Raw genomic sequence first — 24,329 nt, 5'->3', positions numbered from 1 at the left:
CCCCAACCCCCGGTGACATAACTCCCACTTCTCCATTACAACAATAACTGTGAACCGGACTTGCATTGCTGCACTATACACTATTTCATCCATTGTAAGTCAACGCCCCCCCCCCCCCCCCCCCCTCCATCCATTAACTCACTGGACTATCACTGTAATATTTATATTTATTTATTTGCACTAGCACTATTGCACTTGGGACATTGATGGTATATTATTATTATTGAGGACATTGGGACATCGATACTATATTATTATTATATTATTATTATTATTATTATTATTATTATTATTATTATTATTATTATTATTATTATTATTATTATTATTATTATTATTGACATTATTATTTTGCACATGCTATATTTTATGTTTGTATGCCAGTGATGTTCCAAACTAAATTTCGTTGTACCAACAATGACAATAAAGATTCTATTCTATTCTATGAACCAAATGAGAATATCAATAATTTTTTACTGTGAATAACACCATGCTAAAATTGACCAGAACTGAAAAATCTAAGCAAATGAATAAAGGGAAGATGATTAAACAGAAGATTTTGTAGATACAGTACTGAATTCTGCCATCCGGACACATGCTATTTGAAATATGATTATAGAATATAAAATATCAGGCCTAAAATGGTTATGCGATTAAAATGCGATTAATTAGATTAATTAATTACAAATCCTGTAATTAATTAGATAAAAAAAAATTATCGCCTGACAGCACTAATATATATATATACGCATTTAACTATGGTTGTTTTTTTTGTGTTCAGGGTGTTGCTGAAAAAGAGCTCAGCAAACCTACCCTGACGGCTATATCCGTCTTAACTAGACAATGCCTCATTCACTAACATTCTCGTACGTTTCCTCGTAAATAACCTCGTAGGTAGTTCGTGAGAGAAAACCTACGATAGCCTGACGTCTCTTCTCCCAAATCAGCCCCAGAACGTATGAGAATCTATCCCTGTGTACCGACCCCCACTATCGGACAACGACGATTCTCCTGGATTAAGGAATGGCTGATACTAACACTTTTGCTCCCCCCCCCAAACCGCATTAAAACTACTGTTAAACTTGCTTCTACTTTGCGTCATGTGCACTTTATTAATTCCGTGACAGCTCATAACACCCCAGAGTCTGTCACAATATGTACAGTGATACAGGTATAAAGACCCTATAGTAGTAAGTCACGTTCAAGTTCAAGTTTCTTTATTAGTTGTCATACAAAAATACAGAATACTTTTACATGAAATGCTTTTTTCTGTTTTGCTCCTAAGAGTGTGAGATCATAGGACGCTTGGTTCATACACATACAGCTCACTATAGTAATATTCCACAATTTATTACATTTTAGATAGTAATAATGGCACAGAGCATAAAATCACAGACATGCGCTTTGTTGATGCATGCAGGACTAGCCTTGAGACAAACATATGCATATTCACAGCCGCAAACAGAGTGGCAGCTGACAACGCGGCGCCATTATGCGGAGGGAGGGGGGGGGGGGGGGGGGGGTGGGGGGGGGGGGGGGGGGGTTGCAAGGGCTGTCATACTGTAGAACATGATCTCAGCCCCACCATCCACCAGCGCTGCCCCCTCATCCCAACCGTCCACCAGCGCTGCCCCCTCATCCCCCCCGTCCACCAGCGCTGCCCCCTCATCCCCCCCGTCCACCAGCGCTGCCCCCTCATCCCCCCCGTCCACCAGCGCTGCCCCCTCATCCCAACCATCCACCAGCGCTGCCCCCTCATCCCCCCCATCCACCAGCACTTCCCCCTCACCCCCCCTCATCCCCCCCGTCCACCAGCACTGCCCCCCCTCATCCCCCCATCCACCAGCACTTCCCCCTCACCCCCCCGTCCACCAGCGCTGCCCCCCCTCATCCCCCCCGTCCACCAGCACTTCCCCCTCACCCCCCGTCCACCAGCGCTGCCCCCCCTCATCCCCCCCGTCCACCAGCGCTGCCCCCTCATCCCCCCCGTCCACCAGCGCTGCCCCCTCATCCCCCCCGTCCACCAGCGCTGCCCCCTCATCCCAACCATCCACCAGCGCTGCCCCCTCATCCCCCCCATCCACCAGCACTTCCCCCTCACCCCCCCCGTCCACCAGCACTGCCCCCCCTCATCCCCCCATCCACCAGCACTTCCCCCTCACCCCCCCGTCCACCAGCGCTGCCCCCCCTCATCCCCCCCGTCCACCAGCACTTCCCCCTCACCCCCCGTCCACCAGCGCTGCCCCCCCTCATCCCCCCCGTCCACCAGCACTTCCCCCTCACCCCCCGTCCACCAGCGCTGCCCCCCCTCATCCCCCCCGTCCACCAGCGCTGCCCCCTCATCCCAACCGTCCACCAGCGCTGCCCCCTCATCCCAACCGTCCACCAGCGCTGCCCCCCTCATCCCAACCGTCCACCAGCGCTGCCCCCTCATCCCAACCATCCACCAGCGCTGCCCCCTCACCCCCCCGTCCACCAGCCCCTCCTGCCAGGTGACAGGGACTGCCTCTCTCTATGTTCTCCCTGTCTCTGCCATGGACTTGTGTTCCCCTGTTCTCACTCATTGTCTCTGTCTCTCCTATTCTCTGTCTCGCTCTTCCATTCATGTTCCCCGGTCCAGTCTAGTTGTGTTGTTTCTCCATTTACTTGTTTAGCCTTTGTATTATTTCTTGTTAGCCCCTGTGCTTTGTTTGTTCCACGTCTTGTCCTGTAGTTGTAGTCCCTGTCTTTTCTTCCTGTAGTTCTTTGTTGGTCCGCGTCCCTCCCAGGTGTCTCCATTTCCCAGGTGTCTCCTTTTATTTTTCAAAGGTCATTAATCTGTAAAGACACAGTCTTTACACATCTAATGCCAAAACAAACCTTCAACTCAGAATTGTCTGTTTTATTGACATCTTCACATCAGTAGTTTGTCTTATACTTCAGAAGTATGATATTTAGACTAGGTCCCCAAAATGAATGGAAGTGAATGAGAAAGGAGGAATGGTGGTATTGACACCATTGGTATTGGTACCAACTGTTCACCTGTTTTATAGCAACACAGTAACACTACTATCACCGACAAGAAGGGAGATCCCCCCTTGAATGGCCCTGCTAAGGTTTCTCTCCTCCACATTGCCTGTGGTGCATTTTTTCCTATTGCTAGGTTTTAGTGAGTTTTTCCTTACCTTTGCGTGGGGTATGTCTGGGAGTGTTGCATTTATTTATTTAGCATTTATTTTAAATTTTTTGGACTTTATGGTGTTCTTGTTTTGTTCTTGACTTATTGTGATGTTTCTTCTTGACTTGTTTAAAGAAGACGTGTCCGGCCCATGGGGGACATTAACGTGTGTTGTCGGGCCTTACAAATACATTTGATTTGATTTGATTTTGACAGCGGAGATTTGATTTTTGACAAATTCTACTAAAGTGAAATATCCCTTTAAGGAGAGAGATCTTCACACATTTTAAATTGAGCTGTGCAATATTACAGAAATTATTATTGAAGTTTTATTTATTCTAAATGCAGTATTTGCGTGTCGACACAGGAGCGTCTGGTGCTGTCCATCCTGCCTCGCTTCGTTGCCTTGGAGATGATCGCTGACATGGGCAGCTTGGATGATGAACTCAGTCTCCAGGAATTTCACAAGATCTATATTCACCAGTACAAAAATGTCAGGTACTGTACAGACACACAGACACACATACTGTAATATATATATACACACACACACACACACACACACGCACACACACACACACACACACACACACACACACACACACACACACACACACACACACACACACACACACACACACACACACACACACACACACACACACACACACACACACACACACACACACACACACACACACACACACACTAGGGCTGACCCCTATTAGTCGATTAGTCGACTAATCAGTCGAAAGGAGCCGTAGTCGACTGCCAACCTCTTAGTCGAATAAAAGAAAAACGTAAAAAAAAAAAAAGTTTAATACAAAGAAATATATATTTTTTATCATTCTTTCCAAAAGAAAAGAGGCCTAGAAGCGTGGCTAACGCTAATGGCACGCATACCAGAGGCTAACTGCCTATGAAAACAGGCACAGAGGCACTGAAAGAGGATTTCACCAATCTAATGAACACACTAGACTAGACAAATATCAAGATGTATCCATCAGTGGACCAATTGCATGCTTTTGCAGAGGACAAGAAGCATTCAGTCGACTCCTTCAGACATTAAGCACCCCCCACAGCCCAAATGGAATGATAAAAAAAAAATTATAATAATATTATTATTATATATATTATATATATATACACACACACACACACACACACACACACACACAGACACAGACACACACACACACACACACACACACACACACACAACAGGGGCCATGGTTTAGCAGAACGTAAGTAACAATAGTGCATGGATGCATATCATCTCTCGCTTAGGTTAGCGCATTACCAGCGCTGCCTCCTCCAGTAAGGTGGATGTTAGGGTGAAGGTAAGGGTTACCTTTATAGCGAGTTCCCACAAAGCAGAGCACGCTGTCGCACAGCATAATATGATGACAAAACCCTTAAAACGTTCTACGTTTTATTGTTGTATTGCATGCTAAGACAGGTTGGTGGTGTAAGACAAATAGAAGAAAATACCAGAAAACAATTAAAGAATAGAAGAGAAAACCTTAAAAGAAAATACACAGGGGGGGGCGGCTAGGTGGTGTAGTGGGCAAGGCACTCGCCACCAATGTGGAGACGCTGGGTTCGCGTGTTCGAATCCAGCTCTCCACATTGTTTTCAGTTTAGCTGGTCGTCCGCAGTAATACACATTGGCCGTATTACGGGGAGGGAAACTGAAGGGTGGGGATCGGGCGTTGTGGACAGCGACTCCTACAGGTCGGTTGGTGCGCCTGCGCAGTAGAGTCAGGAAGTGTCGGGGGCAGCGTGAGCCTCCCACGCGTTACTCCTCGCCACTGAGAGATCGAGCTGCGCAGGTGAAAAGATGCGACTGCTGTTACCTCAAGTACCGGAGGGGACTTGTGCTATGTATGACTTAGTCCACATTGCAGCCGGCTTGTGGGAGGCAAGAAACAGCGTTCGTGACAGGGGAGGGTTGAATTGGATGATACGAAATTGGGATGGGAGAAAATATAGAAAATGGGAGAAAAAGTGGATAAAAAAAAAAGAAAATACACAGGGCACCCGAGTGGCACACCACGTTACTGCGCTGCAGACCTACACGGGTTCGTCTCCCGATCCCGACGGATTTGCCGTATGTTCTCCCCCCATATCTTCTCCCGTTCTTCCTCTCCTCTGCTCTCTGTCGGTCATGTCTGACCAGAATAAAGCTGTAAAAATGCTAAAATAAAAAAATAAATTAAAAAAAGTAAACACACAACCATTTTAAATACATGATTATTCTGCCATACTAAATGTATATTCATATGATGAATATCCTTCAGACAATGCTCTCATAACATTCTAACTGTTGCAGTGTGGGGGTGTGTTGGAACCCAAACGCAGAACAGAACCTTGACAGAAGTGAGATCATTTGCAGTTTTTTTATTTTGTCAATTTGTGTGCTGATTTTATGCCTATGTTCATTTTATACTGATTGCTGTGGTGCACTCTGGACTGCGGTCCATGTGTGAAGAGTACTATATAGATGGTTATTCATATTTATTATTGTCATATTGTAGAAATGTGTCCATTGAAATGTCTCGACGACATTGGTCTCTCTCCTCTGGTCTCTCCTCTGGTCTCTCTCCTCTGGTCTCTCTCATCTGGTCTCTCTCCTCTCTCCTCTGGTCTCTCCTCTGGTCTCTCTCCTCTCTCTACAGTATCCTGTTTGCTGACATCAAAGGCTTCACTCTGTTGTCCATGAACCTGTCGGCCCAGGAACTTGTGCGGACGCTCAACAAGCTGTTTGGGCGCTTTGACCATCTAGCAGAGGTCAGGTTCAGCCTCTCATAATGTATCCTATAGTGCCCTTTGACCCTCTAGCAGAGGTCAGGTTCAGCCTCTCCTACTGTATCCTATACTGCCCTTTGACCCTCTAGCAGAGGTCAGGTTCAACCTCTCCTACTGTATCCTATATTGCCCTTTGACCCTCTAGCAGAGGTCAGGTTCAACCTCTCCTACTGTATCCTATATTGCCCTTTGACCCTCTAGCAGAGGTCAGGTTCAGCCTCTCCTACTGTATCCTATACTGCCCTTTGACCCTCTAGCAGAGGGCAGGTTCAACCTCTCCTACTGTATCCTATACTGCCCTTTGACCCTCTAGCAGAGGTCAGGTTCAGCCTCCTCTACTGTATCCTATACTGCCCTTTGACCCTCTAGCAGAGGTCAGGTTCAGCCTCCTCTACTGTATCCTATACTGCCCTTTGACCCTCTAGCAGAGGTCAGGTTCAGCCTCTCCTACTGTATCCTATACTGCCCTTTGACCCTCTAGCAGAGGGCAGGTTCAACCTCTCCTACTGTATCCTATACTGCCCTTTGACCCTCTAGCAGAGGTCAGGTTCAGCCTCCTCTACTGTATCCTATACTGCCCTTTGACCCTCTAGCAGAGGTCAGGTTCAGCCTCCTCTACTGTATCCTATACTACCCTTTGACCCTCTAGCAGAGGGCAGGTTCAACCTCTCCTACTGTATCCTATACTGCCCTTTGACCCTCTAGCAGAGGTCAGGTTCAGCCTCCTCTACTGTATCCTATACTGCCCTTTGACCCTCTAGCAGAGGTCAGGTTCAGCCTCCTCTACTGTATCCTATACTGCCCTTTGACCCTCTAGCAGAGGGCAGGTTCAACCTCTCCTACTGTATCCTATACTGCCCTTTGACCCTCTAGCAGAGGTCAGGTTCAGCCTCCTCTACTGTATCCTATACTGCCCTTTGACCCTCTAGCAGAGGTCAGGTTCAACCTCTCCTACTGTATCCTATACTGCCCTTTGACCCTCTAGCAGAGGTCAGGTTCAGCCTCCTCTACTGTATCCTATACTGCCCTTTGACCCTCTAGCAGAGGTCAGGTTCAACCTCTCCTACTGTATCCTATACTGCCCTTTGACCCTCTAGCAGAGGTCAGGTTCAGCCTCTCCTATTGTATCCTATACTGCCCTTTGACCCTCTAGCAGAGGTCAGGTTCAACCTCTCCTACTGTATCCTATACTGCCCTTTGACCCTCTAGCAGAGGTCAGGTTCAGCCTCCTCTACTGTATCCTATACTGCCCTTTGACCCTCTAGCAGAGGTCAGGTTCAGCCTCCTCTACTGTATCCTATACTGCCCTTTGACCCTCTAGCAGAGGTCAGGTTCAGCCTCCTCTACTGTATCCTATACTACCCTTTGACCCTCTAGCAGAGGTCAGGTTCAGCCTCCTCTCCTATACATTTCACACAATTTCTGTCATTGCCATCAGTCTCCTGTGCGCATTTGTCAGCAATGCTTGTGCAAGTCAACAGGCTAGTGCAAGTCAACAGGCTAATGCAAGTTAACAAGCTAGTGCAAGTCAACAGGGTATGAAACCATTCAATAAGATAGTATTCCAGCGCAGTTTCTCATCGTTAGCCTCATACGATAATTGCCTAAGTAATCTTTTGGCCAAATTGAGATTTCTGCCTATAACTGTAATCTCCTCACACTGCTGCATCGCCCTGGCTTAGTGCCCTATGTCCTCAGCCAATCAGAACGCTTGTTATGTTAAAAAATCCCCATCTGCCTAACTCACTCGTGTGACTTGTGCATTTTAACATTACATACACAGATGGCGATCGCATGACTTAGGCAAGTATAACAATGTATGTATGTACGAGGAAAAAGTCACAACATATTTTGTTTAAAAGTCAGTTAAGTTCAAGTTCAAGTTCAAGTTTCTTTATTAGTTGTCATATATAAGTACAGAATACTTTTATACAAAATGCTTCTTTCTGTTTCGCTCCAGAGACTGTGCTAGGCAAAAATAGATAATAAAATAAGTATAGCAGTATAAAAGTATAAAATAGAAGTCAAGTACGTAGACAAAAATGTTCAGTATACATATATATAGTTATAGTTATTATAGACAGTTATTTCCACTCTCTCTTCTACTTCACCTCTCACACCTCACTCTCTGCACAGTGCAGATGCACTGCTCTGTTGTATGTTAGAACTTTGTAAAGACGATGCACTGCTCTGTTATATTTTTATTGAACTATTTTATCACACTTTTTACTGTCCGTTCTATTTGATTATTTTTAGCCTATTTTTTTACTGAATCAAACCGCACTTTTTTTTTACTCTATTCTACTCTATTATCTATCTATTCTATTTTATAATTTGTATTACTGAATGAAACCGTAAAACAGAGAGGCCTATTGGGATGTTAGATCCTAATGTGGAAAAACTGTGATTTACCTTACCTTGCTACCTCTCTATCTTTTTACTGCTGTGAAGCACTTTGAACTGCAATTTCTGTATGAAAAGTGTTCTACAAATAAAGTTATTATTATTATTATAATTATTATTATAATAATTATTATAATTATTATTATTATTATTATTAATTATTATTATTATTATTATTATTATTATTATTATTATTATTATTATTATTATTATTATTATTATTATTATTATTATTATTATTATTATTATTATTATTATTATTATTATCTCTTCTCCATGTAACAGGAACACCACTGTATGAGGATCAAGATCCTGGGAGACTGTTACTACTGTGTGTCCGGCGTTCCTGAGCCTCAGCCTGCACACGCCCGCTACTGTGTGGAGATGGGTCTGGCCATGATCAACACCATACGGTCAGTCTGGCTATGATCAACACCATACAGTCAGTCTGGCTATGATCAACACCATACGGTCAGTCTGGCCATGATCAACACCATACGGTCAGTCTGTCTGGCTATGATCACCACCATACGGTCAGTCTGGCTATGATCAACACCATACGGTCAGTCTGGCTATGATCAACACCATACAGTCAGTCTGTGTGGAGATGGGTCTGGCTATGATCAACACCATACGGTCAGTCTACCGGATCCTCACTGGACATTCTGTTAACCTTCTGTATTGTCGCAGTGAAAGGGTTAACCCTTTGGTGGTGTGGAAGTGAAAGGTTAACTGTCTTTAGTGTGGTAGTGAAAGGGTTAACCTTTGGTAGTGTGGAAGTGAAAGGGTTAACTCCAACTATTGTGATTAACCAAAAAGGCCATCCCATCAATTTAAATCCACAGTGATTACCTGAGCTTCAGTAACTTTCAATATTACGAATATTATAACAAAGGTTTACTGATTCCTATATAGCATGAAAAGTCTGCCCTGGTCTCTTTTGGATAATAGAATAGAATATAAATGGATCATTTGAATCTCCTCTGGTAAAGCCATAAGCATTGTCTATTTTATTATTCCATATCATTCAGATATGAATGGGGAGAATGGTTAGGCAGTTGAATCAATATAACCAAATAGCCAGAGTACTGCAAGTCATTCTTCACATACATATGAACAACGTATAGTATCTTAAGGTAAGACTAGTGTCACAGGTAGAGGAAATCAACCTAGACTACTTTCTAGCGAGACAACAGATGAAAATCTTTATTTGGAAATTGTATTTCAATTGAATACGAGGAAATCTCCTAGTTTTACTGGCTGCTCGTGGCCTGAAGGTAGTGCAGCCTGATGACATGGGGGCAGCAGCCAGTAGGCAATGTGGGAGGGCCAAACGTCAGCCAGTAGGAAATGTGGGAGGGCCAAACGTCAGCCAGTAGGAAATGTGGGAGGGCCAAACATCAGCCAGTAGGAAATGTGGGAGGGCCAAACATCAGCCAGTAGGAAATGTGGGAGGGCCATACATCAGCCAGTAGGAAATGTGGGAGGGACAAACATCAGCCAGTAGGAAATGTGGGAGGGCCAAACATCAGCCAGTAGGAAATGGGGGAGGGCCAAACTTCAGCCCAGGTAATGGGGGAGGGCCAAACTTCAGCCAGTAGGAAATGGGGGAGGGCCAAACTTCAGCCCAGGTAATGGGGGAGGGTCAAACTTCAGCCAGTAGGAAATGGGGGAGGGCCAAACTTCAGCCAGTAGGAAATGGGGGAGGGCCGAACTTCAGCCAGTAGGAAATGGGGGAGGGCCGAACTTCAGCCCAGGTAATGGGGGAGGGCCAAACTTCAGCCAGTAGGAAATGGGGAGGGCCAAACTTCAGCCCAGGTAATGGGGGAGGGCCAAACTTCAGCCTGTAGGAAATGGGGGAGGGCCAAACTTCAGCCCAGGTAATGGGGGAGGGCCAAACTTCAGCCTGTAGGAAATGGGGGAGGGCCAAACTTCAGCCAGTAGGAAATGGGGGAGGGCCAAACTTCAGCCAGTAGGTAATGGCGAGGGCCAAACTTCAGCCAGTAGGTAATGGGAGAGGGCCAAACTTCAGCCAGTAGGTAATGGGGGAGGGCCAAATGTCAACCAGTTGGAAATGGGGGAGGGCCAAACGTCAGCCAGTTGGAAATGGGGGAGGGACAAACGTCAGCCAGTTGGAAATGGGGGAGGGCCAAACTTCAGCTAGTAGGTAATGGGGGAGGGCCAAACGTCAGCCCAGGTAATGGGGGAGGGCCAAACGTCAGCCCAGGTAATGGGGGAGGGCCAAACGTCATGAAGTTTGAAGTTGAAGTTGATAGTATTAACAACCGATGAGTTATATTCATTAAAGAAAGTTGATTTAATAAAGAAAAAATACTAATTTAATCAGATTAATCACTTTATTCAAATTGAGGGTTTAGTCTGAGGATATGTATATAAAAAAATATAAAAGAATTTGAATAGATTTTTTTTGGAATATATAAAAAAAAAATTAATTAAAAACGAAGGTTTGAACGTCCGTTCGAAAAACCCTGAAGAAGTTCGAAGCCCAAAAACAGGCATCAAGTTGTGCTGCTGATCTGACCCTCCTCCTCCTCCCCCCTACTGCCAGGTACGTGAGGAAGCAGCTGACCTTCGACATGGACATGCGGATCGGAATCCACTCCGGCTCTGTCCTGTGCGGCGTGCTAGGGCTACAGAAGTGGCAGTTCGACGTCTGGTCCTTGGATGTGGCCATTGCCAACATGTTGGAGGCAGGGGGCATACCAGGGTGAGTGGTCTGTTTCTGTTCCAGAAGCTACCGGTAGCAGAGAGTAGCCCTGCGTGGCGTGTAGCACAAATTAGTACAGAGCCTGGTCTACAAGATGCACTATACGACTAAGGTACCCATGTACATGTCAAAATACTTCCCAAAGGTCAGTGAATACCACGACCACAACACCAGAGGAAGCTCAACAAATCATGTTAAACCCAGATTCGGCTCAAACAAGGGACTAAACACGTTTCGCAATTATGCCACATCAATGTGGAACGCCCTACCCAAAGCTGTAAAAGAATGTGAATCCCTACCCACATTCAAAACCGCTCTTAAAGAGCACCTACGGGAGGCTGCAATTCGAAACTGGCCACCGTAAATGTCCAAACCCCCCACCCCCTCCTAATAGACAGTCTCCTCCCCACCGCATGTATTATTCTCTCCCCACCGTATGTATATTTCTCTCCCACCCACCCACCCCCTCCTAATGTACAGTCTCCTCCCCACCGTATGTATATTTCTCTCCCACCCACCCACCCCCTCCTAATGTACAGTCCCCTCCCCATCATATGTATATACTCTGTCAGGATCTATGGGTAACAGTACTGTATATTTGAATACCGTTTATGTCACAAATGTATCAGTACTAAATACCTGTATGTCCCTATGCCATAAATGTCATGTATGTTGTGTATGTCATAAATGTCTATATGAATTGAAAATGGGGGACCCTGATGTAAACAAGACAAACGTCTTTCTCTGGTCTGCATCCCCTTAACAATTGTGTGTATTGAGCCGTACTGTATTGTACCCATTCTGCAATCTGTTAAATAAAGTTTTCATTCATTCATTCATTCATTCATTCATTCATTCATTCATTCATTCATTCATTCATTCATTCATTCATTCATTCATTCATTCATTCAGACACTCTCCTTTTTGCTTTCGTTTTGTTATACTTTTGTCCTTGGACCCCAATCTGAGAAGATATTTGTAATTAGATCTATGATTTAGTCCAGGATTCCATAACCTTCTGTACTGTAGGAGGCGGAGATACAGAGAGAGTGAAACATTATGGTCAGAAAAAATGTATCATCAGCATCGTCGTCATGGCATGTCACACACACTACCTCCCTGTGAGCCTCTGAGTGGCATCTGATCTGATACAGAAACAGAAAGAGAGGACAGAGAGGGAGGGGTAGGGCTCAGTAAGAGATGTGATTGGGCCAGCCCAGTGTCAGTATAGAACATTTTCAAATGGGCCGTTGCCCCTGCTTTATGGGCCGGTCGTTGACCAAACTTTTTAAGATTTTTTATAAATTAAATTATATCGGCCCCAAGGTGAGTCTGCCCACCTGGAAAATGCCCGGTATGCCAGATTACCAGTCCAGCTGTGGTGGTAGGGTTGTTCTGCTATCACAGTGCATGTTGAGACAGCAAAGCATGAACCCTCTCTTTTAAAGGAACACTCCAACATTATGAGAAATTCACTTGGTTCACTGAGTCAGACAAGAAGATAGCAATGTCCTCTCTGTGCTTCCAGTGGGCCTACAGAGAGCATGTGAGAACAATGGACCTCACAATCAACAGAAACCCGTCTTCTTCTCTCCACTTGTCCCTCACCCAGACGGATCCACATCTCCAGGACGACTCTGGACTCTCTGGGGGGCATCTACCAGACCGAGGATGGACATGGCCGCGAGAGGAACGAGTTTCTACGGAAACACAACATCGACACCTTTCTCATCTGCCCCCAGGAAGAGAGACCCACCGTTGACAATCTCAAACCACTCAAAACCCGGAAAATCAGCCACGCCTGGAACCCAGAGATACCCTTTGGGAACACCATCGACATGAACTGTGTAGGTAGTTATATTAAGGAAGCAGACATGAGCTGTATAAGTAGTTAATGAAGCAGACATGAACTATGTAGGTAGTTGAGGAAGCAGTCATGAACTATAAGTAGTTAATGAAGCAGACATGAACTATAAGTAGTTAATGAAGCAGACATGAACTATAAGTAGTTAATGAAGCAGACATGAAGTGTATAAGTAGTTAATGAAGCAGACATGAAGTGTATAAGTAGTTAATGAAGCAGACATGAAGTGTATAAGTAGTTAATGAAGCAGACATGAACTGTATAAGTAGTTAATGAAGCAGACATGAACTATAGTAGTTAATGAAGCAGACATGAACTATAAGTAGTTAATGAAGCAGACATGAACTATATAAGTAGTTAAAGAAGCAGACATGAACTATATAAGTAGTTAATGAAGCAGACATGAACTATAAGTAGTTAATGAAGCAGACATGAAGTGTATAAGTAGTTAATGAAGCAGACATGAACTGTATAAGTAGTTAATGAAGCAGACATGAAGTGTATAAGTAGTTCTGTATCGTTAGTGGCTTAGCTTGGCATCGCCTTCTGCACTATCTCGCGTACGTGCACGCGTACTGAATAAACCACAAATGTACCTCTAATACCAGTATTAGTCTGACCACACCCCTCATCAGCTTACCTTCATAAGCAGGTGTGTGGTCACCTGCTCTCCTCCTTCTCGCTTTCACCACAAGGAAGAGGTGCCTCGGTAGATCCCCACACTTGACACCATGATGGAAGAAATTGGATTAGGAACAGCTTGGGAAACAAGGATACGTTGACATCATATCTTTATTTTCTCTCTCACTATTTTCGAGAAAATACGGCGATATTGTCTTCGTACTGGAGTGTCTAGAAGATGATGATCATTCTACAAACCCTCCACCGGTTTTCGTATTGGGAGCACGCCGCTGCATGCTTCTCAACTGCAGTTCCTTGCTGTGTTTGTCGGGGTGAAACCTGTCAGGCCACAGCTGAACTGTCGGACATGCCGCTGTTGTGAGGAGCGGTGCGTTCCAGGTTGGGTGAGTAGTGTTTGCTGGCGGGCTCCACTTGTCTGTTAGTGCTATGGGGGCTACTAGACAAAGTTTATGGAAACCGGCCCCAGGCTAGGGTCCTTTGTTTAGCCGTCTAGGCGACAGAAGGCCTTGGTCTGGCGACCATTATAGTTTTAACTAGTGGGCCGCGACCATTGACACTGGTGATCCCTGTGTGTTCTGGACGAGTGGATTCTCTCTGTCACCGTGTTAAGACCCCATCTTTCATATCCAAATGAGAGTATTCCTTCACGAGGGGATATGTGCATGTAATGTGCGATAGCGGCAGATTCATGTTCAAAGTCAGCTATACAGGCCAGTTGGTACTGTACTGATTCCGCCGGACGTGTTAATGTCACCGTTGTGAAGCGGTGTTGACGTCTTGTTTTCTCTTTTCTCTTAAAAAGTGAGGAGGGTTCAGAACGGCGGCCTGTCTGGGTGAGTGTTATGTCATTGTTTACATGTTCATAGCTTACGGTTAGCCGGTCGGTGGCCTGGCGCGGGGTAGCTTGGCTTCTCGCGCGCCGCCGGGAGCTCGCTCCTGATCGCGTGCGTCGTAGATCGGCGTCTCGCGAGCGGAAGCGATAGCACCCGAACGGTTGGAGCAGCCGTTAGCTTGATGCTATTCTGTTGAACGTGCTTTGATTTTTAACATGTTTTACACTCTTGACCACGACGTCATCCTTGACAGGGGATGTTCGTCAACCCTGCCTGAGCCTAGACGGGGATTGCGTCAACAAAGAGGGCTGTGTTCTACGGTGGCTTGTGACTGCACTTCGCTGATCTGCGTTCCGGGCAGGTACGGGGTTGGCCAGACCCTCATAACACGTCTTCTGGTTTTACCTTGCTAAATGTATTGTGAATGACGGTGTTTTTTTCCCAAAACGTGTGTTGTTGCAATGCATTTGAGATACGTTGCGGGTTGTGTGTGAGCTGTTTTTGTCACTGGCAGTAGCTTCTCCGTGCAGGTCGTGATGTATTGATCTGGTTGTTGTGTGAGAAACATCATGGTGTTTATGTGTACCGTGTACTCACTACTAAGGCAACTAACCTATGAAGCTATGCTTGGTGACGAGTGAGTAAAAGAATGTTCTTTCTCAGACTGTAATGACAATGGACAGTGAGTTCACACATTAACAGGTTTTCCTGTTTTAACTGGCCGTATTGAGGGTAAAATAGGAGGATTGTGTTTTTCCCCCCCCGGTTCCCTGGGGACTTTATCACCTCCTATCAGACATGTTGTGCATTAATTGTGTCTTTTGTGTGGTAGGGATACGATGTAACTCTCAGCTTGATTGCTGAGGTTGTGCTAAATCTGCTGGAGAAACTTATTTCCTAAAGGGAAATTGGTTTGGTTGCTGTCATGTGGGCTTAGCAAGGCCTGTGGTCGATACTAATCAAGAATGATGTATTCTCTCATTGTGATGATGATGGGTTGTGTGTGTCATGTGACCTACAACTGGGTTGTACTGGCCACAGAAGCACATGTGTATGTTGGACCGGGGTTCTTAGAGCCCTCTCTATTCTGTGTTTTTCCTTAGTAAAAATCAGATAGCAGGTTAGCTCGTGCGCTGTGTGGAGCTGTGGAACGCTTCATAGAGCTGACTATGACTGTGTCATATTCTCTTTTTGTCGTTACGTCGTATCATGGGTGTGGGGTCGTAAAGGGGTGAACTGGTAACCTTTCCTCTCCCCATTGTTCTGTCGGTCAGGGGTACACCCCCTGTCCTTCAAGGTTCCCGTCACGTGGCGGTTCGGCACGTTACGGGGGGGGGGGAGGGAGTTCCTGGTCCCACGGCCTGGTATATTGGGCGTGTGCACCGCAGGAATTCCCCCGCCATAGAGTACGTCACCGTGCGCGTCTCTGTTGGTAGGACTTCCGTGTGCTGTTCAGGTCCATGTGATGGATCTGTTTTCAGGGGGGGTGGTCAGGGCTCCTCCTCACCAAGCGCCTACTCAGGCCTTCTGTGAGTTCGGACTCCTTCTTCCATGTGATCCATGTGAGGAAGCCTCCATCAGAGTACAGAGCCTTCCTCCTCAGATTGTCAAAGTGAGTGGACCCTCTAGAAGGGTCCTTTTCTATTGTATGTATATTCGATTCAATTCGTTTATTGAGTGTGTATGGGTTCGGTGCCTCTTCCCCGGAGGCCCTAAAACCAGTTTTTTACATGGCTCAAGGTGCAATATATTCTTTTCAATCTGTACAGCTCGCGTGGGAAGTCTCTCTGGGGATCCCCGTCTCTTTCCTATGGGAGGGTGGTGGGATGTAAAAATGTGAACATTTTTTACCCCGGCTGTGTAGACTGGGATACATACTGTTGATGCTTCCTTCTTTCTATTCCAGAAGTGTTGGAGTTAGGGAGTGTCACACCCCTCTTGTCGTTCCCCTGGGCGCCTTGGGGATTCAATGACAGGTCTAAATAGCCTGTTCATTGATGGGGGTGTGTCCCGACGCACGTATAGTGCTAGCTCGCTGTAAACAGGCGATTGACTGGCACGCCTTAGTTGCTTGTGGTTGAAACAGCGTTTTTATAAAGCAACTGAGATGGGGGTTTTTCCTCTTCCGGCGACCACATCCCATGACCTGGGTGGGTTGTCGACGGATCCTCGTTCATGTCTGGGGGATGATGACGGGATGGATCTGAACATATGTAGTGGGGTCTCACGCCCTTGGGGTGGGCCACCAGGCGCGGTTCGTCCCGACGTCTGGGTGGCGCCTTCTTTTCATGTTAAGATCAACACGCATATCTGCCCTTCTCCTGGAGTAGGCATGTCGGCGTGGTTAGGGCACGGGACTGGTTCTGGTCACGCTGGTCCAGATCAGTTGAACCCGTTGTCCGCCGGGGATGCAGATCTGCTGTTCTGGTACCCTGAGGGACTTGGGCTTTTTTCAGGGGGAAAAATGCCAGGTCGGTCTGGGTGTCACAGGGTTAAGCGCTATGGAGACCCTGGTTGGGTATGTTTTTACTCAGCACTGTCGTCATGGCTTACAGCCATGCCATTCTGTACGCGCTCGATCTCGTCGGATCTCGGCCGCTACACAGGTTGGTCCTGGTTAGTACTTGGTTGGGAGACCGCCGGGGAATACCAGGTACGGTGTGCTTAGGGGCTGGTTCTCCATTGTTTTTCGCTCCTCTCTCACGCATGGCGAAGAGGGGCCTGTGGGGGTGGTTTTTTGACCTCCTCTGGTGACCCTGTGCTTCCCGTACCGCCAGGCCCGGTCCGAAGTGATGTTTGCGACCCGTAGGCCTGGGTTAACCCTTTTTGGAAACTGAAACACTTGTACTGCGGTATAGCCGGTGTATACCCGCAGGTGTGTTTTGGAGTTTTTTCTTGAGGGGTTATAGGAACAACCACCGCATTGGGTAACACCGAGGTGGTTGATTCCCTGGTGTGTTGGAGCAGTGTCAACTCCCGGGTTCACCGGTTGAGGGTGCCCCTGCACGTTCATGACGTCTGCCAATCGTGTCAGCCTTCTCTGCCTCGACCCCTCTGGGTGGGGGTTGTTAAATGGAGGCTTGGTCATGCAACACCGCCAGCTTACGCTCCTTCCGCCGGGGCGGCTGTGTTCAGCTGTCCCCTCTGGCGCCTGTCTCGTCCGCAGTCTCCAGGCTAGGGTTAACAGCCTGTTGCCTGGTTTTTCCCCGGTGCGCTGCCTGCTTCCGTTGGTTAACCTTTTTTGTGTGCTTACGGCCATGCTGACTGCCTATTCTGCAGGGTCAGTGTGCCAGGCGGTGTACTATTGGGGGGACGGGGCCCGCTCGGCTTACTGGCCTGGTTGGTTCCGCCTGGGAATACCAGGTGCAGTAACTGAGGGGCCTTTGTCCGAATACGCTGGCGATGTGGGGGGCGGGGCACTACGTGCCCACCTGGTGGGGTCTTGATGCTGGCATCATGGACTTCTCCGGGCCCCCATTCCAGGGAGTCCAGTCCTTTTGGTGGGTCTGGGTCTTCCTTCGTGCTCCGCTGCTACGGCCTTGCCACGGGGTTGGGTTTGCCCTTGACCCCGTGATTCTGGGGGCAGTAACGAGGTTGTTCCTCCGTTCGTTCCCGGGTGGCATGCGGGTTGTGCGTGTGTGTAGTCGTGGGTCAAGCCACGGTCTGCTCACCCTGTGCGTTGAGTTGCTTGAGTGCCTCTTCGCACGGTCGGGTCCGTCGCCCTCCCGTGACGTCCCTAATAGGGGGGCTACCCTCCATTAGGGGGGGTCGGGGGGGCTCGGCCCTCCCTGTTCTGATGGTTTTGGGGGGCTGTCAGCGGGGTGTATTTGTCAGCCAAGTGGCTCCGCTTGGCCTCCCTTGTGCAGAAGGCGATGCCAAGCTAAGCCACTAACGATACAGAACGTTAGGTTATGACTATAACCAAGTTCTGTTAGTTAGGGGCGATGCTTGGCATCGGACGCCGCTGCAGCCCTTGTCCTCACCTTGTGGTGAAAGCTTGGGAAGGAGGAGAGCAGGTGACCACACACCTGCTTATGAAGGTAAGCTGATGAGGGGTGTGGTCAGACTAATACTGGTATTAGAGGTACATTTGTGGTTTATTCAGTACGCGTGCACGTACGCGAGATAGTGCAGAAGGCGATGCCAAGCATCGCCCCTAACTAACAGAACTTGGTTATAGTCATAACCTAACGTTAATGAAGCAGACATGAACTATAAGTAGTTAATGAAGCAGTCGTGAACTGTATAAGTAGTTAATGAAGCAGACATGAACTATAAGTAGTTAATGAAGCAGACATGAACTGTATAAGTAGTTAATGAAGCAGACATGAACTGTATAATTAGTTAATGAAGCAGACATGAACTATAGTAGTTAATGAAGCAGACATGAACTATAAGTAGTTAATGAAGCGGGCATGAACTATAAGTAGTTAATGAAGCAGACATGAACTATAAGTAGTTAATGAAGCAGACATGAACTATAAGTAGTTAATGAAGCAGACATGAAGTGTATAAGTAGTTAATGAAGCAGACATGAAGTGTATAAGTAGTTAATGAAGCAGACATGAAGTGTATAAGTAGTTAATGAAGCAGACATGAACTGTATAAGTAGTTAATGAAGCAGACATGAAGTGTATAAGTAGTTAATGAAGCAGACATGAACTATAAGTAGTTAATGAAGCAGTCGTGAACTGTATAAGTAGTTAATGAAGCAGACATGAACTATAAGTAGTTAATGAAGCAGACATGAACTGTATAAGTAGTTAATGAAGCAGACATGAACTGTATAATTAGTTAATGAAGCAGACATGAACTATAGTAGTTAATGAAGCAGACATGAACTGTATAATTAGTTAATGAAGCAGACATGAACTATAGTAGTTAATGAAGCAGACATGAACTATAGTAGTTAATGAAGCAGACATGAACTATAAGTAGTTAATGAAGCAGACATGAACTATAGTAGTTAATGAAGCAGACATGAACTATAGTAGTTAATGAAGCAGTCGTGAACTGTATAAGTAGTTAATGAAGCAGACATGAACTATAGTAGTTAATGAAGCAGTCGTGAACTGTATAAGTAGTTAATGAAGCAGACATGAACTATAGTAGTTAATGAAGCAGTCGTGAACTGTATAAGTAGTTAATGAAGCAGACATGAACTATAGTAGTTAATGAAGCAGACATGAACTATAAGTAGTTAATGAAGCAGACATGAACTATATAAGTAGTTAAAGAAGCAGACATGAACTATATAAGTAGTTAATGAAGCAGACATGAACTATAAGTAGTTAATGAAGCAGACATGAAGTGTATAAGTAGTTAATGAAGCAGACATGAACTGTATAAGTAGTTAATGAAGCAGACATGAAGTGTATAAGTAGTTAATGAAGCAGACATGAACTATAAGTAGTTAATGAAGCAGTCGTGAACTGTATAAGTAGTTAATGAAGCAGACATGAACTATAAGTAGTTAATGAAGCAGACATGAACTGTATAAGTAGTTAATGAAGCAGACATGAACTGTATAATTAGTTAATGAAGCAGACATGAACTATAGTAGTTAATGAAGCAGACATGAACTATAAGTAGTTAATGAAGCGGGCATGAACTATAAGTAGTTAATGAAGCAGACATGAACTATAAGTAGTTAATGAAGCAGACATGAACTATAAGTAGTTAATGAAGCAGACATGACGTGTATAAGTAGTTAATGAAGCAGACATGAAGTGTATAAGTAGTTAATGAAGCAGACATGAAGTGTATAAGTAGTTAATGAAGCAGACATGAACTGTATAAGTAGTTAATGAAGCAGACATGAAGTGTATAAGTAGTTAATGAAGCAGACATGAACTATAAGTAGTTAATGAAGCAGTCGTGAACTGTATAAGTAGTTAATGAAGCAGACATGAACTATAAGTAGTTAATGAAGCAGACATGAACTGTATAAGTAGTTAATGAAGCAGACATGAACTGTATAATTAGTTAATGAAGCAGACATGAACTATAGTAGTTAATGAAGCAGACATGAACTGTATAATTAGTTAATGAAGCAGACATGAACTATAGTAGTTAATGAAGCAGACATGAACTATAGTAGTTAATGAAGCAGACATGAACTATAAGTAGTTAATGAAGCAGACATGAACTATAGTAGTTAATGAAGCAGACATGAACTATAGTAGTTAATGAAGCAGTCGTGAACTGTATAAGTAGTTAATGAAGCAGACATGAACTATAGTAGTTAATGAAGCAGTCGTGAACTGTATAAGTAGTTAATGAAGCAGACATGAACTATAGTAGTTAATGAAGCAGTCGTGAACTGTATAAGTAGTTAATGAAGCAGTCATGAACTATAGTAGTTAATGAAGCAGTCGTGAACTGTATAAGTAGTTAATGAAGCAGACATGAACTATATAAGTAGTTAATGAAGCAGACATGAACTATAAGTAGTTAATGAAGCAGAAATGAACTATAAGTAGTTAATGAAGCAGACATGAACTATAAGTAGTTAATGAAGCAGACATGAACTATAGTAGTTAATGAAGCAGACATGAACTATAAGTAGTTAATGAAGCAGACATGAACTATATAAGTAGTTAAAGAAGCAGACATGAACTATATAAGTAGTTAATGAAGCAGTCATGAACTATAAGTAGTTAATGAAGCAGATATGAACTATAAGTAGTTAATGAAGCAGACATGAACTATATAAGTAGTTAATGAAGCAGTCATGAACTATAAGTAGTTAATGAAGCAGATATGAACTATAAGTAGTTAATGAAGCAGACATGAAGTGTATAAGTAGTTAATGAAGCAGTCATGAACTGTATAAGTAGTTAATGAAGCAGACATGAACTATAAGTAGTTAATGAAGCAGACATGAACTATAAGTAGTTAATGAAGCAGACATGAACTATAAGTAGTTAATGAAGCAGACATGAACTATAAGTAGTTAATGAAGCAGTCATGAACTATATAAGTAGTTAATGAAGCAGACATGAACTATGTAGGTAGTTAATGAAGCAGTCATGAACTGTATAAGTAGTTAATGAAGCAGACATGAACTGTATAAATAGTTAAGGAAGTTGAATTGGTCATTTTCTCTTAGAATGCAGACTGCATCTAATCCGCTGTATCTATCTATCATAATATGATGTAGATTATGTCATATATAGCTCATATATAGCCAATGGAAATGCTATAAATGGTCACATGGACTGGGAGAACCAAAGTGTGGATAGTCCTGTGCGCTCTGCATATCTGGCCGTCAGACAGACATGCGCTGGTTGTGCGTAACGGAGGATAGATAGAGGTGCTTGTCCCTGGTTTTATAATAAAATGGCATAAAGACAAAGAGGAATAATGTTCAACAAGCATTGGAACTTGTTGTGGATGTCGAGGATGATCCAGACTGTAATTGTGTAATTTCGTAAAAGACATCTTTATGTTTTTTTTAGTGAGGGACAACACATCACAAACTGGAATTAAAATAATAACCCTGGAGGCCGGGTAGCGCAGTGGACTAAGCGTCTGTCTACCACCACAGAGACAGTGGGATCGAATCCAGCTGGGATGCTTCCGGGTTGGCCGACCGTCCATACTGACACAATTGGCAGTGTTAGCGGGTGGGAAACCTGGCGAGGGTGGGTCCTGGTCGTTGTAAACAGTGACTCCTACAGATCGGTCGGGGCGCCTGCACAGCAAGGGAAGGACCTGGGAGAGGTAGTGTGATCCTTCCACACGTTACACTCCCCCAGTGAGAGTCCGCGCTGCCAGGTGAAAAAGAAGCGGTGGGCTGGCTACACATGTGTCGGAGGAAGCATGTGATAGTCTCCGCCCTCCCGGACCGACGGTAGGGGGTAGAGTGCGCAACGACCAGGAAGGGGATTGGGAATTGGCATAACGACTAACATTGGGATGGGAGAAAAACGGAAAAAGGAGGGGGGGAAAGATAATTTAAAAAAATTATAATAATAATAATAACCCTAACTGTATTGACCCCGGTTGACCTCACCTCCCAGATCCTGGCCTCATTCACCAACGGTTCACTGCCACAGCTGACCAACGCACGGCAGTCCACCTACAAAGAGATCAACCGGCGCATCGAGCACGCCATCGAGGTGCGCAGCAGTGAACGCAAGCGCAAGGAGCACATCACTACCGTGACGCTGGTGTTCAAGGACATGTACATCGAGGACAAGGTGAGGTGGGGGAGGGGCAGGTTTAGAGGATCATTTGAACATTATACACAAACACAATCATGTTGTGATTTGAGCAGATATTGCGATATAACTCTTATTTGCGTTTCCTTTTATTTTTTTTAAACTTACGTTTTTATTTAAAAAAATTTCAACAACATACATAGACAATACATTTCAGCATACAAAATTATAAAGACTCATCAACAAGAAAAAAATAAATAAAAACAGATGGGTCCTTCGGTACATTCTATATTTGCATCCTTTATTTACATTTTCATCATTTCCTTGTATCCTTTTCAATCCCCTGTGATGTCATTCCTTCCCCTCCTATATTCTTCCCACTTTTCCCATTTCAATTCAAACTTCTCTTCTTGCAGCCTCAGCAGATGTGTGATTCTCTCCATTTCCTGTATCCCCTCTACTACCTCTATCCATTGTTCCTTCGTCTGCACTTCTACCCTGTACCACAGTTTAGTTAAAGTGTTTTTGGCTGCCACTATTAGTATCTTAATCAAGTATTTGTCTTCCCCTTGAATTCCTTCCTTGTGTGATAGGTTCCCCAGATATAACACTTGGCCTTCCTGGGGTATTTCGTATCCTATTATTCCATTTATTATCTCTCCTATCTCTTCCCAGTAGTGCCTTATTTTCTGACATCTCCAGAATATGTGTGTGTGGTTCGCTATTTCTTGTCCACACTCCCTCCAACATAGTTTCTTTGCTGGTGTGTAATTGCCCTGTATTTCTGGTGTTATAAAGAATCTACTCCCTCCATATCCTTGATCCTGTGGTTGATTGTTGTGTCTTACATGTGTTATACCATTCCTCCTCTGTTATCACTCTTCCCTTCCTTCCTTCGTATGATTTTACCATTATCTTAATTACCCCATTCTGTTCTTTGTCTCTGTCTTGCTTTATTTCCTTGTTATAGTAGTCTCTAATCTGTAAATATCTAAAGTGGTCCCTATTCTCTAGTCCGAATCTTTCTTAACATTTTTGTAGAGTCTGCATCTCCCCTCCTTCTATCATTGTACATATTGCTGTTATACCCCCCCCGTTCCCATCTTTTGAACCCATGGTCGTCTATCCCTGGTTTGAATTTGTTGTTGTGTGTTATCCATCTCAGTATCTTGGATTCTTTTTCTAGCTTGTATTTCTTTACTATTGTGTTCCATATGTTTATAGTGAATTTGGTAATTGGGTCTAGCACTTTGAATCCCTGCACTTTGAATCCCTCTCTTTTGGTTTCTATATCTTTCCATTTGGCTTCATAATTCACATTGCACCAGCATGCTACTGTTCTAAGCTGTGCTGCATAGTAATAGCTTTCTAAACTGGGTACTGCCATTCCTCCTTTTTCCTTTGGTAGTTGTAGAGTCACATATCTGATCCTTGCCCCCCCCCCCCCCCCCCCCAAATTAATCTTGATATCTGTCTGTCCCATTCCCTGAATTGTTTTTGTGGTATTAATATAGGTAGAGACTGAAATAGGTATAGTAACCTTGGTAATATGTTCATCTTAATGATTTCGATCCTTGAGCTGAAATCTAGGGGCATTACTGTCCATCTTTCTAGGTCTCTCTTGATTTTCTGATTGATCTGTGTATAGTTTGCATCGTATAACCCCTCCATCCCTCTTGTAATGTTCACCCCTAGGTACTTGATCCTGTCCATGTCCCATTTAATTTTG

General features: G+C 44.7%; 1 protein-coding gene across 1 annotated transcript in view; it reads left to right on the top strand.

The window, feature by feature from the left end:
* The window catches only part of LOC311241678 (adenylate cyclase type 8-like), a gene marked incomplete at both ends in the record, with an annotated part of 83,783 nt that overhangs the window by 35,136 nt on the left and 24,318 nt on the right, over nt 1–24,329 (top strand). The window contains 6 exon segments of the mRNA XM_084330555.1: nt 3,525–3,655; nt 5,836–5,947; nt 8,654–8,781; nt 10,938–11,096; nt 12,709–12,943; nt 22,460–22,639. Coding sequence (XP_084186681.1) covers nt 3,525–3,655; nt 5,836–5,947; nt 8,654–8,781; nt 10,938–11,096; nt 12,709–12,943; nt 22,460–22,639 — 945 coding nt within the window.

Source organism: Notolepis coatsorum, assembly GCF_963971535.1.
Source record: "Notolepis coatsorum genome assembly, chromosome: 15".
NCBI lineage: Eukaryota > Metazoa > Chordata > Actinopteri > Aulopiformes > Paralepididae > Notolepis > Notolepis coatsorum.
This window is presented reverse-complemented; position numbering and strand designations above follow the sequence as displayed.